Source organism: Tubulanus polymorphus, chromosome 12 (assembly GCF_964204645.1).
Source record: "Tubulanus polymorphus chromosome 12, tnTubPoly1.2, whole genome shotgun sequence".
NCBI classification, from domain to species: domain Eukaryota; kingdom Metazoa; phylum Nemertea; class Palaeonemertea; order Tubulaniformes; family Tubulanidae; genus Tubulanus; species Tubulanus polymorphus.
This window is the reverse complement of record NC_134036.1, coordinates 9,496,124-9,514,938: the sequence shown is the minus strand read 5'-3', so window position 1 is coordinate 9,514,938 and position 18,815 is coordinate 9,496,124. Positions and strand designations below refer to the sequence as shown.

Genomic DNA, 18,815 nt, shown 5'->3' with positions numbered 1-18,815 from the left:
GTAAACAGGTCTGGAGCATACCGAACTGAGTTAATTCTCGTGAATCATGAATTCAACTAAGATACGAATTGGCCGAACGTATAGCAGTTACATCATTCTAATGTCGGTGGAGAACAGGTCTGGAACTTACCGTACTGTGTCGTTGGTCATTCTGCCTATCGTGTTTCTGTTTGGAGTCTTTGGAAAATCAGCTACTTTTCTTATAATGACAAGTCGCAAATTCCGCAGTTTATCTTACGCTAACTATCTTGTCATTTTGTCAGTCTGTGATTTCTTGTACTGCAAAAATTTTACACTGATGCCTGTTTTACAGTTTATTCTATTGAATCTAAATACTAGTCTTGTATTCATCATGAATTCACTGATCAGTTGTAAGATATATGAAATATTGATGGCAGTTGCCAATTCTAGCAGTTCCTGGTTATTGGTAGCTATATCTCTAGAACGTGCGGCAGTTGTTCTCTTTCCGTTCACTTCTCGTTTGATATGCACGCCTAGATTCGCTAGATTTGCTATATTGATAATTACTACAGTGACTGTACTGGTTCAACTTCCCGCTACTTTGTCGATACATTTTTCCGACCAGTTTTTCGGATGTTACTATGAATTAATTGTCCAAATGAAATTTCTTACTCCACTTGGTTTCTACGCTTTTGTTTTGCCTTTATCGTCGATTCTGATATCAAATTCTATCATAATTATTCAGTTATTCAGAGGAACAAAAATGCTTTCGTCTGATAAGAAAACTACAAAATCGAAACGTACAACAATGATGCTTGTAACAGTTTCACTCGCATTTGCAATATTCACACTTCCAACCACTATCGCTGCATTTTTACCAATCCTTACGGAACAGAAAGAATTTCTATATGACATTTTCACACAATTCCTAATGTGTAACTATGTGGTAAATTTCTACATATATCTTTTAATGGGACGAGAAATTCGTGAATATTTCTGTATGAAAATCTGCTGTAGAAATTCAATCAAATAACCACTGATTTAAAATTTTATTCACATCGATTTATAGTAGGACATTTTGCTTGAGAATTGGAAATTAATCAAGAAATCACTGCCCTTGAAAATCGTGTCAATGGACCTATTAGTGTAAAATGGTTCCTATGAACCGCGGCCTTTTAATCATTAAATATACTCCCCTGCCCCCTTATCCCCCACCCCACGTAGTCATACAACTTGAAACCGTATTTACTGTGGCCTGGTAACAGTGTGATATTCAGTTAGTGAAATTCGATTGTTATACAGCTGCAAATATATAATAAAACAAAAAGTTTGGAAAATCTACATGTTCTTTCTACAAATTGTTGAATCTTTTCATTTTCGTTGGTCATTTTGTATACAACACACAAATACAAACAGTAGTTTATCAAAACTTTATTGTAGCTGGACGAGAAATATTTCTGTATGAAAATCCGCTGTAGAAATGAAGTCATGTAATCATTTATTAATCATTGATTCATAGTTTGATTGACTTCATAAAACTTAAATCCGCATATTCCGGTAACACTTCAGTAAAATACAATTACCGTTAATGTGTATAACACTCCAGAACTAAAAGACCTTGGAGCCATAGTTTGATCTTGCGCCTTGCCTTCTTCACTTGTGGATGCGTGTCACGACCGGTAGGGTAGGTTTGTGTCCTCCACTCTGCCGATATCTTTCATATTCTATGAACCGTTACAATAACGGGTATTATATATTTCTCTGGTTCAATTTGTAACAGGATTTCGCCATAAGCCTGCATGTGTACACTCATGCAATGAGTGCCTCTCTTGATGATGCCTCTCGAGTCGTGCTGGAAGTTGAGACTGGCGCTGATCCTTATAGCGACTATATCAACGCCAACTACATACAGGTAATAATGAGGTTAGGGGGTGCGATTGGGCGTAGGGACAGATATTCTAGGGGGTTGCCCAATAATTACATGCGGATATATTCAATACAAATACGTATTCGTTGTTGAACTTGTAGGGCTTTGTACAGGGAGAAGGCCACATCGCTTGTCAAGGTATTTATTTGCGTTCTTCGTCGTTTTAGTAAAGCAATGGCGATCAGCTTTGAGTTGTTTTCAAAATGCAAAGACTTTTGAAACTTGCAGTTTTATTTTAGTTTTTTTTTATTGAAAATCTTCAATAAATGTGCGGAGTATATTCGACCGATTGCGGTGCAAGTGACTCTTGCTGGTATCAATGTACAGCCTGAACCTCGCAAACATCGGGCATAAACGTTTTAATAGCAAACTTCACGGGGAAAAAAACGTGATCGTACTCGATAAACGAGTGTTCAGGATTTCACCTGAAACATCGATTGAAATTGAATGTTAAACGCCGGATATTAGACAGTGACGCGACGGACGATTGAATGCCTTGAAATATCATATTATTTCTATTTTCTTTAGTTAACCATAAATCTTTATAATGCATAAATAAATTATAATCATCTAATGAGAAAACTGTTTCTGGACCAATCTTTATAGTTAATTTTTTAATCAAATATCTCCCAACATTATCGACAACACAATTATTATCATGACCAGTTACTTTTATATCGGCTGATAAATAAATACTATTTGGAACATAAAAAGTATTTTGTGTTAATCTAGGAATTCTAACATATAAAGTTTCATCGGGATTAATATTTGAAGGATTATGAGTAATTATATGATGTGATCTTTCTGCTTTAATAGCATAGATATTCTAGAAATCTTAGAAGGACTTATATAACTCCCACTCATGTATTTAACAAAAAAATTAATTATTTATTTTTTATTACTTTTTCTTGATATCTTTTTGATATCATATTCACTAACCCAAAAATAATAGCACTTACAACTGTAATTAAAAATGAAATAATATGTTCAGCAGCAAAGTTAAGAATATTACCTGCAGATTTCAATATAAAACCAACAATTGATGCAATAATTCCGGGTAATGCTGCAGCAGATTTTTTAGATAGTTCCCATAAATATTTGGCTAATTTCTTTAAACCATCCTTAACTTTATCTTGTATAGAATTATTATCATTCGGGGGTTTATCCGGTTTATTGGGAGTAGGAGTAGATTTCAAAGAATTTGATATTGCTAAACCAATTGCTGTAAATAACATAGTTACAGCTGTTAGAATTGAAAGAATTGTTATTCCTTCTAATTTAAATAATAACTTTATTCTATCTTTTAATGATATTTCAGAATTTGGTTTTATCAACAAATCTTTAAAAATAACTTTTAATCTATTAACATTATAATCATATGATTTTAATAATAATTTAATTTTTTCTTTTTGTAATTCTATGTTATATTTTAAATCATCTATTTCTTTTTCTAAACGTAATTCTTTTTGCCTATATTCTATTACATCAATTACTTGATGATCTAAATCAGACGTTAATTGTTCTATTTCTTTATTTTTATCAGTTAATTCTTTTTCTAAAGTTCGAATTTTAAAATCTCTTATACTTATATCATGCGCAATTTTATCAGATGCAAGTCATATACTTTTTATTTCTCTAATTGCTTCAACAGAAAATATATTATTTAAATCTTCTAATTCTTGATCTGTTGCATCAATTAATCCATTCGGTAAAAGTTTTTCAATTTATTTGATTTAAGTTTACTAGTATTGGAAGTTATATTATGTTCAGAAGTTATTTCTGTTTCTGATTTCTTTTTGATTTTGTCAAATAATTCATTAATTTTTTGTTTAAATACGTCTATATCATTTACAGTTAATTCTTGTTTTATAACATCAGTTATTACATTACTATTACTAGTTCTTTTAATTCTACCTGGTTCTAATTTGTCTAAAGTTGATTTTGCTAATATTTTGTTTTCATTTTTAAAAGTGATATCAATATAATAATCATCTTTCAAATGATAATACCATTTACCATTATCTAAAAATTTTAATTTATCTGCTAAAGGTCCAACGTCTTCATCATTTATGTTAAATTTAGAATTTTCAATTATACGTTCTAATTTAGGTATTTTGTTTAAATTTTCTAAATCTTGTTTTACTAAATCTGGGTCTAAATTTTCAGGATTTAATTGTGATTCTGCATTTTTAATATAATCAGGCATATTTAAATTGTTATTATATTCTGGCTCATTACCGTCATTAAAACTTGTTTCACTAAAATCAGGTTGTTGTTCATCAGTTATGCCAGGTTCATCAAAAGTATCCATTCCAATATCTTCTCCACCTTCTACATCCATTTATATAATAAAAAATTAAAATTTAAAATATAACATTCCTCCGATTACAATTCCTATACAAGTTAAAGCTAATTTAGTATTTTCATGGAATTTATTATCATTATCAGTTTTAATTATATCCTGTTGAATATTATCAGTTTTAATATTTTCTGATGTATTATAATCCGGTTTAGAATCATTATTGAATTTAATATTCTTAGTTTTAGTTTCTGTTGATTGAATATGTTTTTTATTTTTTTCACCTTCCATTAATTTTGGGGCAGTAATAATCTTTTTATTTATATCATTCAACCCAAATGAATTATTTACTGTTGCAGTTTAGTTAGATTATTATAACCAATTATGTTTCCCAGCTTTAGTACTAAATCATTAGCAATAATTAAAAGTTTAGGGCCTATACAATAATTTAGTCTTACATGAGATTTATCTAAATAATTTTGATATCTTACAATGTTTTCTGGAATCGATCTATTTTTATCATTATGAATGGAATCTTCAAATAATACTTTGAATTGTTTCTGCGCATCAAATGAAGTGTTATCATTTCCAACTATTGGTGATCTTGTTTCAACTTGAGCGCCTAAAATACATATCAAATAAGTTTGATTTATTCTTTGTATTCCAGCTTTAGTAAAACCTTCAATATTTTCTAAAATGAAATTAACCCAACCATTATTGTTTTGTTGTTGTATATTATTATAATATTTTGGTAATTCATTCCAATTTAGTGTTCTTATATCTGAATTTGTCCTTATTTTTCCAAATTCTTTAGTATATAATATTCCTAATCCACCCATTGTTCCAATTTTTGCTCTAAAATCTTTATTTGAATTAATATTAAATTCATTACATAATTTATAAAACTTTGAAAAATTAATATTATTATTTAGTTCATTAAAGTATTTTGAACCTGGTAAAGGACATTCTAATTCATCTAATATTAATTTTATTTGAAAATAAGTATGCAATCTAAAAAGTGATAACATCAATGGTAAACTTGGTTTATTCAAATGATCATTCCAACTAATTCCACATCCTGTTGTTGCACAATAAACAGCAAAATTTAATTGGTTCTGCCAATACTTCATATAAGATTTTAATAACCATTGTTTTGCCTCATTTAAATCTTTAAAATTAATTTCATAAACATTGAATATATTTTCCATCTTTACATGAAAATTATTACTTTCAGTAACATAAATATATAAATCAATTAATGAATTTAAAACTTCATTTCTATATGAAATATCTTTAGTAAAATCTATTGCTGGAATATTATATTTAATTGATTTATAATATTGGAAAGCTTTTGGAAAACTATCTACCATTTATATGATAAAAAATTAATAATTTATTAATTCTTTTAATAATTTATCTTGTTCTTCAACTGTTATATGACCATTTAAACTTATTATATAATCTAGTGTATTCTTTAATTTATTAATTTCTTTTATATTAGTTTTAATTTTTTCTTTATTACTTTTTATATTTAATTTTCAACTTATACCAGTTAAAACACTTGAACTTAATCCTAATACACCAATTGATATAGCTAAAGGTGTTAGTGGGCTGAATATTGCTAGAAATGTTATTACAGAACTAATTGTAACCGAACCACTATTAATAAAACAATAAATAATTTTAGATTTTAAATATTTTTTCTTCTTAACTTTTAAATCATTTTCAAATTCTAATATTTGTTTTTCTAAATATATTTTTAATTTATGTTTATTTATATCATGAGGAATATTATCAATATTATCATCCATTTATTTAGCAAAAAAAATTACTAATTAGTAAATCTATATGCTACATATATAACAATAACAGTTCCACCTAAAATCCATATTATTTCATATTTCTGTTGTTCTTTACTCGGGGTATAATAATCTGATAATTTAGATTTGTATAGATGTAATTGTTCTTTATTGGTTACCGCGTTATATAAACTCATTGCACCATCAACTGATTGAAAATCTCTATGTGAAGTCTTCTGATCATATAATTCCTTGTTAATATAATCCATGTAGTTTTGCCTCTTTTCTCTATATTCTTCTGCAGCTTTATTGTATTTCTCTAATGCTAAGTTATGTCTTTTTTGTTCTGTTAATGACCCATTTTTATCGATATGCTTAAATAAATAACCACCACCAGTAAATGCTAAAGCGTTAACAATTGCTGATCCTATAATAGTTATAACTGCAGAAGCCATTTATTTAGTAAAATAATTACGCATTTATATAGGAGGAATATATTTTTGTTTTTCCAAATGATCAATAGTTAAATTAGATAAAGTAACTGCTAATGTTAATTTTAAAATATCATTGATATCAAATCTATCAACATTAACACTTCCCATTTTAAATACTTTCTTTAATACCATTGAATAACCAACAGTTCCAACTGATAGTAATGCTCCATTATATAATCCAGTTATTATCCACTTATTATCACTCATTTATTAATAAAAAAAATACTATCTTCAAAATATTTAGCTAACTTATTAATGATTAATTCAACATTTATTTCAATACCAGTTTCATTTGTATATATTTCAATTATTATTTTTTTTAATATCATCGATGATAAAATGTTCAACTAATTCATAAAATCTTAAAGATTCTCTAATTAAATTAGTAATCTTTTCTACATTTAAAGTTTCATTATCTATTGTTGTTTCATACTCAAATGTTGTTTCATTAGAAAATGCAATATTTTTAATATGTGTTATTACATCATTAATGTTTAATTTCATTTCTTTCTCATGTTTAAAATCAAACCCAAAACATATACTCGGTCCAACAGTTATATTCATTTATATAATGAAAAAATTACTCTCTACATCTTATAACTAATTCATATATCACAGGAAAGTTATTTAAATCAATTAAATAACCATTATGATTTCTTATTTCTAATTTGAAATTATTGAAATGTGGAATGCAAAGTTTAAAATCACATTCTGTTAAATTAAAATTTATTTGAGTTCCAAATTGTTTAACATTTTTTAATGGTAAAAATATTTAGTATACTAGAATTGCAAGTTTTATCTTTAGTTGCTTCAATCAAATGTTTGTGTAGGATCGATTAAATTGCAATAAATATAAAAGTGTGTAAAAGGCATTAAATTTGATCTACCTTCTTTTATTAGAACTATGACTTTTTGAAAATCTAATACTAAATCCGGAATCACTTCCTAATTCAGCTCGAGCTTTTCATTTAATCTCTTGTGCTAATGTATCTAAATTATATAATCCTGGTTTTAAATATATAAAAAAACATTTATTCCTTTTTTTGTAAAAGATTGAAAAAATTAAATGTTCTAGACTTTTATCCGATATATTGTAAAATGAGTTACATAAACTTATATTTACTAATTTTAAATCAACACAATTCTCAAATTCTCTATCTAATTGTATTAGTAAATTATGTGATTTATAATTTGAAAGTTTTCTAGAATCAACAAATATTCTGTATTCTTTTAATTCTACCATTTATTTATAACATAAAAAAATTACCGCTCATCACTAAAAATTAATTTTGATAAAATTTTTCCTAAATAAATGGATGAGAAGATACCATGCGAAATTTGTGGTGAACTTCTAAGAAAAAGTAATATGGCTCGACATATGAAAAAAACACGATGAAAATTATAAACCCCCTAAAATAAACTGCCCTAAATGTAATAAATTATTCTCAAGAAATTATGTTAAAAATCATTCAGAGAAGTGTAAAATTAATGGCGCAACGGCTAATGTTGATAGTAATGAAAGTAATAGTAATTCTGTTGAAGTTGAATCTGAAATTATTTGGAAAAGACCTTTCTTATTCTATGATAAGGATAATATAAAAGATTATTTCTGTGAGCCTTGTCGAATAAAATATAGCCCTGAAAATATAGAAGATTGGGAGAATCATCAATTTCGTAAAGTACATATAGATAAAAATTTCTAATAAATTTGAAGCAGAATTCAATGAAAGAAAAAATAAAATATTAGAAAAAATGAATTATGAGAAAACGTTACCAGATAATAAAGAAACAGTTGAAAAGTTAGAAAAACAATATAATGAATTAACAAGAAAAACATATTATTGTAAATATTGTAAATTGATTATTACAACAAGTAATTAAAATCTACATAATAGAACAATAAAACATAAAGAAAACGTAAAAAAATACCAAGAGCTTAATGAAGATCTATCACCAATAAATTATAAACAAAAATGCCCACAATGTATTTATGCGACCTTAAGACAAGAAGGTACTGTGTTATTTTGTAATGAATGTGGATGGCAAAAGAATTTATGGGGTGATGAAAAAACTAGAGAATTTCTCGTAGAACCAAAATTAAATTATCTAGATGACATTTTTAAAATATTTTCTATAGAAGATCATACACCAGAATATATGCAATGGCTTGAAAAAATGAAAAAAATAGAAAATAAAAATGGTGAAATAACTAAAAAAGATATTATAAAAACAATTATTCCATCAACATTTAACACAAAACAAAAGAAAATGTATTTATATTTATTATTTAACGATAATTATGAAAAACCTAAATTAACAGAAGAAGATATGGAAAATATAAAAGAAACATTCAAACAAATATTAAGATATTATGTGGATAATAGAATAACAGATTCAACTAATTATGAACTCTTTTTTAATAAGATTGTAAATTATTTAAACATAGATATTATATTTCCATTTGATGAATTGACGAACAAAAAGAAACAAAGAGAGCGAGATGAAATGTGGCACAATATAACACGTTATTTAAATGAGAAAAATGAAATGGAAGAACCTAAACAAATTATACAAGAACAATTAAATGAAAATGAAGAAGCCAATAGCGATTTCGAGTTTGATGATATTGATCCATTTTAATAACCATAAGGTAATGTTTTTATACCATCATCTAAAATATGCCTTTTATCATCAAATGGATTCAAACTAGTTTTTTCAACTTCATTAATGTACATCTCGTGATCTTCTGATCTTAAACAATTCATTTTGTGTTTCATTACAATTGAGTTATATAAACACTTTATATAATCTTGAAATTCTATATGTTTATCAACCACATGCTTTGTTATTCCTTTTAACTTTGTAGCTTCATGATCTTTTGTTCTGTAACTATACATTTTACTTCTTATCCCAACAAATTCAATCATTTCATCACCCCCTAATTCATTATTAAATTTACCAGGAATTTGTTTATTATCATTGCTAAATAGTTCATGATCTTTGGGATAATTGCTAAAATCAAAATGATGTTTTAATGTTTTTATGTCTTTTGTTATGTCATTTGTCTTGATTTTTAGTATGTACGCATCAGTAATGAAGCAAATTAATGGAAATCCACAGGTGAATGTGCCATCTTCGGTTGATAAATCATAAACATAATCTGTTGGGTTATATATTTCAAATAAATCTTTAACTTCTTCAGTTAAATCTTTTTCTGTGTGGCTTAAATTAAAGCAATTTCCTTTAGATTTAATCAATCCAATATTCATATTGAAGCCTAATGAATTACATAATATATTTAACCCCGATAAAGCAACTTTTCCTATCTGTGCAAAGGTTTTCTTTTTATCCTTTGTAAATTTTTTAGCACCATCTGCTGCGTAGAATCCAATGAAGAACCATTTTCTTAAATAATTTTTTGCATTTAATACATAATCTGGAACTATCTTTTCTTTTGTTGAAGTATTACTTTTCACTATTGCATGAATATAGAATTCATCATTATATTTTATAGCAAAATCTTTAGGATTATTTACAAGTATTCTATAAACTGCTGATGATTTCATAACATCCATGATTCTAAATGTTTTATGTGAATAAACTTCTTCACAGAATTTCTTAATTCTTTCTAATAATTTTAAGTCTTGATTGCATAAATACCAACAATATTTATTACCCCAAACATAATTATACGCACCTGCTGAACCATCACCCATGAAAAATCCTTTGATAAAATATTCTTTTTCTTCTAATGTTTCAGGTTCTATATTATGAATATTATCAATAATTTCGTCGAATGACATATGATTCATTCTTTGGAAAAATCTTTTATGTAATAATTCATCTCCAATGTTTATATCAGTTGGTTTTATTTCATCGCCAATTCGTTTAGTTAAACTATGATCTTCTGTAACATCTACAAACCCTAATTTAGTTCTAACTCTATAGATTTTCTTATTTGTTTTATGCCTAATAATATTCTTTAATTTTTTCAATCCATTTCTTGTCCAAACATCCATTAAACCATTTATTTGTATTAATTCTTTTTCACCATATGAAATATAACATTCATTTTGTTTGGGAATTATTTCTGAAATTCTTCTTATCAATATTTTATCATTACATTTTAATAATATTGGGGTGTCAGCTGTTACAGAATCAAAATACAATATTTCAATATGCTTTTCCCCAAAAAGTGGTTGTAAAACATTATAATAAAAATCATACATTAATAATTTTGATACTTCTAAAACAGTTGAACCAATTAATATAGCTTTATTAAATTTCATTGACGTTCTTTTTAATTTAACTGCTGTTAACTAATCTTCAAATCTTTTATTTCCTAAATGTCTAGGACTTAATTGTAAATGTCTTAATCGTTCAGAATTATTTACTAATTCAATATCATTTCTATTTCTAATATTTTCGCATGTTTTACCATAAAAACTATTATTCATTAATTTGAAGAAATCTTTTTCAAAATCTTTTTTTGATATGGTTCTCCGTTGAGTATTGAAATCTATATATTTTTCTAACCACTTCGATTGATTAAAAATTCAATATATCTATGTACTTTCTTTAATTTCATTCCTTGTTTTAGATAAAATTTTAACATTCTATAATGAACAATATAATTGTATTTATTATTTTGAGTAAGTATTAATTTTTCTGTAAAAACATGATCTTTCGGTTTTATTTTCTTCTGGTATTCACTTAAATAACTATCATCTACGGTTAAATGTTCTGGGCAATAAGGTAAGTTTCTTGTTTTAAACTTTATATTTTCAGGATATTCTAAATCAACTACAAAGAAATAACCAATTGGTGTTTCATCTTTTAAACTCGCAATTGCGCTTTCCCAATCAGTTTTATCATCATTTTCAACTTCTGTCAATATAAAATTTGTGTATGGTTGAGGTTGCATCATTGCCCAACCATATAAATTATTGGCGTCAATATATAATAATTTATATTCATCATTTGCTTTAAAATACCTATCTCCCATAACACCACTAATTCCACCTCTAATTCATTTTTCAAATAATAAAACCATGTCTGGTTCTTTTAATAAATCTAATTCTACATTTGTGTATTTTAAACCACATTGCCAGGTTAAACCAGGACTAGAGTAGCAATAACAAGGATCAACATTAAAATGATTCAAATTAACTTCTCTAAATTTTTCAAATATATCAGCCAATATCATAACATCTGATTTTAAGTATAAATCAACTAATTCACCATGATTTTTCATCTTAAAATGGTTCCAAATATTTAATGTACTATTAAACACTTCATCTTTCACATACTCCTCTTTTAATTGATCATAAAATTGATCTTTTAATAATTCTGTTACATTAAAATCATTGTGTGTTTTATAAAATGAATAAGGAATTGCACCTTTATATCTCAATAATTTAAAATCTTGTTCATTTGGATAATAATATCGAGTTATTATAAAATCATTATCAACTAAACTTTTTGATAAATTATCTTATGAACTTGCAAGAAATCTATAAGAATCTAAAAAACTAATGCAACCAAATTGAAATGAAATATAATTTTCGGATGTTTTAGCTAATAGTTCTTACATTTACACCATTCATAGCATTATATTCTTCTATTTCTTGATTAATTGCGCCCAATTTTCTCGATAATTGTTTTATAAATAGATGGGTATCATAGCCTGATAAATTATGAAATAATATTGGTACGAAATTAACTTTCTTAGCTTGTAAATTACAATCTTCATGAGCAGCTCCACGATATTTTGAATTTAAATGATCATGATCTCTTACTTTTTTATCAAATGAATGAAAACGTTTTTTTCACAACAACAACAATGAGTTGCATAATTAAAATCAATTTCATCTTCTTTTGTCATAACTATTCTTTTATTTTTGTTTAATAATTTTGCAAAATCACTTTCAAATTCAATCATTTTGTCACAAAAATCATTAACTACATCTTCACCTCTAAAAGAAATATATTGACTTTCATATAATTCAGGATAATTTGATTTCATATAAATTCCATAAGCAGCAGCTCTTTGATGAACTTTTTTAATTGTGTTTATAATTGGCGGATCTTGTGTTGTGTCTTCATTTAATTCATTTCCTTTATCCATTGATTTTAATAATTGCTTTTTGTTATATATTTCTTTTCTATCTTGATCAGTTAATTCTTTATTGAACGATTCAAAATCCCCATAAATTACAAATGGAACAATATTCTTAAATTTATGATTAGTAAATTTCAATTTATAATCTTTTTCTGTTGGCATTATAAATTTACAAAAATCTTTATTACCACATAATTCTTTATGTTTTAGTAAAGCATTCTCAGTTCTAAATTTAGATAAAAATTTTCTACATAGATAAATTTTATGCCTGTTAAAATCACTTTCTGTGCTAAAGAATAAATCAATTTGTTTTAACCACATATAATGTTCATTTTCATCTTTTTTGTAATATAACAAATCTATAGCATTTTCATCATCATAATATTCTGTTAAATATAAAGCTTCCAATGTATAATCCTTAATATTTTCACCTTTTGTCTTTGGTTATTGCATTAATTCGAATACATATATTTTTAAATTATTAATTTTATTAATTAACCACTCTGACTGGGACGAACAATTGCCGTTCATCGCTATGGCCTATCGATCGGCCGTTCATGATTCGACTAAATTCACCCCGAATCTGATGTTCGGGCATGAGATTCGCCTACCCATCGACTTAATGTATGAAGGCCCGCCTCACGAAAGCTCTCGTAGCTTAAATATGTTCACCGTAGAACTAAGAGAGCGTATTCGTGCAGCGCACGATTTGGCAAGACACAATTCTACTGTTCGGACTCGGAGAATGAAGCGTAACTACGATACTAAAGCCACCGGAGTCGCATTTTCTGTCGGAGCATTAGTTTGGCTTCATAACCCCGCTTGCCCTCGGGGAATGTCACCAAAGTTATACCATCCGTGGGATGGTCCCTGGACAGTCAAACGTAAAGTAAATGACGTAGGGTATGAGATACACAGAGAAACACAAAATTAAACGTAGGGTATGAGATACACAAAGATACACAAAATTAAACGAGTGCATTTCGACCGACTTAAATTATACGAGCGAGAAAATGAAACAAAACCGCAATTCGCTGAATTGACCTTCTGGAAACCCAGTCCAGATCCACCCACTTACACCAGGTCGGGGAGAAGAGTTATACCACCATTGCTACTCGCTCTGTAACTTTGAATATGATTATACATTTCAGAATGCACGGGACAACGCCATTTTTATGTGTCCACTGTAAGAAAGATTTCGCGTCAATGAGGAACCTCAAGGCGCATGATTTAAAATGTCAAAGTAAGCCGCATCAGGGGTATGAATATCGATGCAAACTCTGCAGTTACAAGAACGGACGTCGAGACCTGATTCGACAACATGCTAGAAAAACACACAGAAGACACTAGGAAGATACCAGATCGATCATCGAAAAAGTGAAACTCGTCGCGATAGACGACGATGATGAATTTGAATTTGCCCCTCCGGAGATCCAGTGTTTAATTAAGTCGCCCGGAGACCCCGATCCTTCATCCGACTAAAAGAAAACCGGGAAAAGAGAACAAGGTTCCGACCGGCAAAAGACAGAAGACACCGACAGTAATTAAGGAAGAAAACCCGCTCGTAACTCATACCAAGGAAATACCGTCGCCAAAGAGTCCAGATTATAAAACAACGTCATTTCCAACGAACGACGATCTCCATAGAATTTTAGAAGAAATTAGAAAAGAAATGCCTCCAAGCCCGCTACAGTTACTCTCTAACACGACGGTGACGCGTCCGGATGGTTCCGCGCGGCGAATTTTTTTTTCACACCATGTCAGATAGCCACTGCGCATGCCCAACTCAGTTTCGCTTCCGGACTGCATGTCGCAATGCATGAAGAAATCCATGATGTGAACGACAAAATCTACTGTCGACTCTTGACTAAATATAAGCTGTGGTAGGAGGCCTAGCGCCAGCCAATTGACCATGATTGACTACTTGCCAGCTTCGCGTCTCAGACCAGTAGGAAACCGAAGTAAGTTAATGGTTTCATTCTTTTTACAGGCACGTTTTTCCTTCTTTGACTTTAATTCAATTCAATTCAATTCTTTATTATCATACATGATTGTAGATGCAATGCAATTGTAACAAAAATAAAATGATATAAAATAGAATAAAACACAACACAACATAAGCATTAGACTTATTCGTTATACAAGAATATGTATATATACATGTACATTCTACTTTATATATTACCATTAAGTGACAATTTTTTATTTATGAGTTGGAAAACCCAAAAGCTGTAAACTGTCCTAGGCTACGTGTCATTAGTGGGGACGAAATGATTAATAGGAATTTATCTTCATCAGAGAAACTATTATTTGGGAATATAAGAAATGTCGGAATTGCCCAAAATTTGGCCTGTCAGTGTCAGACCCCCGCTGTCAGACCACAGCTCCCTCATTTGTAGGCTCAAACTGTGACGGTAGAAATCTGAACTATTAAGATTCTATTAAGAATTTGCAACTTAAACTTTTGAAGCCAATTAATGTCTATTGTAAACATATAGGCCTAAAATCATGACAGTGTATGTGTTGAGTGTGATAAGCCGCAATACCGAGTTGTGTAGATCTTCTCCCAAAATTTGCAGAGAACACCTCCGCAGGCTTTACACTCTAGCGCTTCAGACGCCTGCTCCATCAACCTCCCAAGACGCAACGAGTCCTATTTAAAAACGTGCGGCACCTCATAAATCAGACAGTTTTGGTCAAATTCACATAAGATGCCAACCAAATTTCTCTGTTTTAATTTTAGGCAAAGAATATTATCGTGATACTAAAATGTAGTTATTAAATAATGTGAACAATGCTTAGATAACAAGTATGGATTCAGCTATAGTAACGGTAAGTTGATTTTATATCACAAGTCCTTTGTGTGAGGTTCTCTACAGGGGGTCATGGAATACGGAATACTAATTTGAAGTGGAATACAGCATAAAAAGCTGAAAATTGTCGATTTTGCTGAAATTCTTGGAATACAAGGAGAAAACTGTCTTGTTTTGCCATCGGAATACGGAATACAGGGATATTTTCCAGATTACATATGCCAAATTCCTTGGAATACAGCATACAAACACCCTGTCGAGGGCCTCTTGTGGTTTCCTGTCTTCGCACTGGGCATAAAATATCTTGGACGAGTTTCTTGTTGCTGACTGGCCGCCATTAATGCATGGTTCCCAGCTTACCGGGAAAACGGGAAAAAGTAGGGAATTTAAAAATTGAATTCCCGGTTGGGAAAAGTCAGGGAATTGATCAAAATTTGATAGAATCCGGGAAAAAGTAGGGAATTACAAAAACTCTGTTCAGATAGTCATGTCAGTTGATTGGTATATGATGTTATATGTAAATCTGTACAATATTTCTTATGGCTATTATCTTTATTACAGGTGCCTGATATTGACACAGCATATGAAAATATTTCCCGCAGGAGAATCAGTCAATTGCGTATTCCGCCGACCAGTTTTGGACAGTTCACTGTCGTGGAGAAACATTCTGCTGAAGTTGGTGATCTTTTAAAGTATCCGTCCATTCTGCCAGAAAATGTATGCACCACTCTTATCAAGATATTGGACTCCAAGCCCAATCATATTGTTAAATTTTCGCATTGTTCATATGATCGTGGAGCTCTTTCTTTCTGTCATATTATTCAAAGTTGGCGTCAGATACAAATTGAGGTTGAGAGGGAGGATACCTGGTTTAAAACCCTCAAGAAAAAGATATGGTATACCAAAGAAATGGATGGACACCTGAGCAAGTATCATAGCATTGTAAACAATTCCCCATACAATTCCTCTCTTGGTGAGCCAAATTCAGACAAATTATGACAAATCTGTTAGCATTAGTTCCTAAACTGCTGCACCCCGTATAAAGATACTGCAATAATCATTTAAGTCTCACTCTTCATAACTGCTGTATTATCAAAATATATAAAATAGCATCTTATGTATTAGTATATTATGTAAAGATTTCAATATAATAATTTGTCTCTCTTCGTGACAATCTGAGGCTGTCATACTGCTGATCCCTACCAGTATTTGTAAATAACTAATTAATTTTGTATTACATTTTCATAGATATTTTCTTTGACAAATAGTGTGGAAGCCCAGGATTGGGCTTGTTTGTTTAGCAAATAAATGTTTGATTTGTGATAAATATCTGACTTATGAGTGGTGCTGAAGTCTGGTGGCAGCAGAGAGCATAGGTGTCGCCAGGGGGGTTCGGGGGAGCGAACGAACCCCCTTTTTCGGCTAGGTTTCTTCGTTTTTTACTATATAAAAACTCCACAAGGTGGCGGGAAAACGCTTTAAATCGCTCCTAATTTTCAAAATTTTCTTCGGTCCTCGTCAAAGGCAGCTTCGCTGCCTTACTAGATTTACCAAATTGCCGATATTCGGACCCCCATAAAAAAATCCCGGCGACGCCTATGAAGAGGCCTGTATTTATTTTCGGCCCTTCAGAAGGAGCTCAAGGACGTAGACTTGATTCCCTGCAGAGGCTAAGAGGATATTCCCCCGTATAATTTTTTATTTACAAGGACACAAAAGTCTAGACTTGAGACTCTTTGGGATCTGGCATAATTGAGGACAGCGTCTTCTACACGCGGTGTCTACTTCAGTATAAATTATAATTAATAAAATTGAGCATATAATTCCCCAATTTTATTAACATTATAATCAAGGATTATATTCTAGACTCCAATTTTCGTTTTGTTACTGAGTGGGTTTCGTTATTCAACTTATTCCAGATTTATAAGGAACACGTGTTTTATGTATACCGGTAGTTAGCGTGTTTACATGTTGAGATCACGTGATAGCATGTCATATGGAGAAACAAAATGGCGGACCTGGTGTGAAAAAAAAATTCGCTTCCGCGCGGATAATTGCCGTTAAACGAAAAACGTCTGCTGTGTCAAAAATAGAAGAAGACGACGCTCGAGCGACCAAACCACTGCTCGAAGCTGCCGTTGAGTCACCGTGTGTACCGGAGTTAGAATCGTTTGCCCTAGAGAAGCCAATCATTCCATGCGTAAAGCTACCCGAGATCAACGGATCATCGTCGAGTACAACAGAATCCGAATTATCAACTGAATCATGTGCCTTCAACAATACTGAAATACCGACAATGCCGCTTAAAAAAAATCAGTATCAAAAAAATACATTTTAGATCTAATACCAATGAATTCAATCATTTCTTCGCCACCTAATTCATCTTTGAATTTACCGGGAACTTTTTTATTATCATTGCTAAACAATTCATGATCTTTAGGATAATTACTGAAATCAAAATGATGTTTTAATGTTTTTAAATCATTAGTTATGTTATCAGTTTTTATCTTTAATATGTAACTGTCAGTATCAAAATATAAGATTTCTATATGTTTTTCTCCAAAAAGTGGTTGTAATACATTATAATAGAATTCATACATTAGTAATTTTGATAATTCTAAAACTGAAGCACCAACATAAATTGGTTTATTAAATTTCATAGATGTTCTTCTCATTTTAACTGCAGCTAAATTGTCATCAAATATTCTGTTACCAATGAACTTAGGATATGATTGTAAATGTCTAATTCTTTTACCATTACTAACTAACTCAATATCATTTCTATTTCTGATATTTTCACAAGTCTTACCATAGAATGCATTGTTCATTAGTTTGAAGAAATCTTTCTCAAAATCAGATTTAGCTTCAGTTCTCTGTTTGGTGTTAAAATCTATATATTTTTCTAACCACTTAGATTGACTAAATGAAATATAACTATGTACTTTTTTTAGGATCATTCCTTGTTTTAGATAAAACTTTAACATTCTATAATGTACTACATAATTATATTTATCTTCTTGAGTTACCATTAACTTTTCTGTATGAATATGATTTTCGGGTTTAATTCTTTTTTGGTAATTTGATAATTCTTCATGTGTGACAGTTTTATGTTCGGGACAGTAAGCTAGATTTCTAGATTTAAATTTAATGTGTTCAGGATATTCTAAATCTACAACAAAGAAGTAACCAGTATCTGAATCATCTGCAATATCTAGAATTATTTTCTTCCAATCAAATTTATCATTATTTTCATTCTGTAAAACTTCAGTTAATTCAAATACTCCATAAGGTTGTGGTTCCATCATTGCCCAACCATACAAATTATTTGCATCTATATATAATAACTTATATCCAGCGTCATCATTTACATTGAAATATCTATCACCTAATACACCTGAAAC

The 18,815-nt window shown here is 29.6% G+C and overlaps 1 protein-coding gene and 1 long non-coding RNA gene across 3 annotated transcripts; both read left to right on the top strand.

Moving 5' to 3' along the window:
• The first annotated feature begins 13,136 nt into the window (after nucleotides 1-13,136).
• Nucleotides 13,137-13,535, top strand: LOC141913842 (uncharacterized). Its single transcript, XM_074805007.1, has one exon. The coding sequence runs from the start codon at nucleotides 13,137-13,139 to the stop codon at nucleotides 13,533-13,535; it is 399 nt and encodes a 132-aa protein (XP_074661108.1).
• Nucleotides 13,536-14,407: 872 nt separating this feature from the next.
• On the top strand, nucleotides 14,408-16,233 carry LOC141914126 (uncharacterized). 2 transcript variants are annotated; one of them, XR_012620723.1, is made up of 3 exons: nucleotides 14,408-14,562; nucleotides 15,345-15,433; nucleotides 15,995-16,233. It is a non-coding gene; the product is annotated as an uncharacterized LOC141914126 (long non-coding RNA). The 2 variants fall into 2 exon arrangements; XR_012620724.1 differs by having other exon boundaries at nucleotides 15,976-16,233.
• Nucleotides 16,234-18,815: the final 2,582 nt, after the last annotated feature.

Coding starts and splice junctions, on each gene's coding strand:
- LOC141913842 (XM_074805007.1), top strand. CDS start 13,137: ATGGCCTATCGATCGGCCGTTCATGATTCGACTAAATTCACCCCGAAT.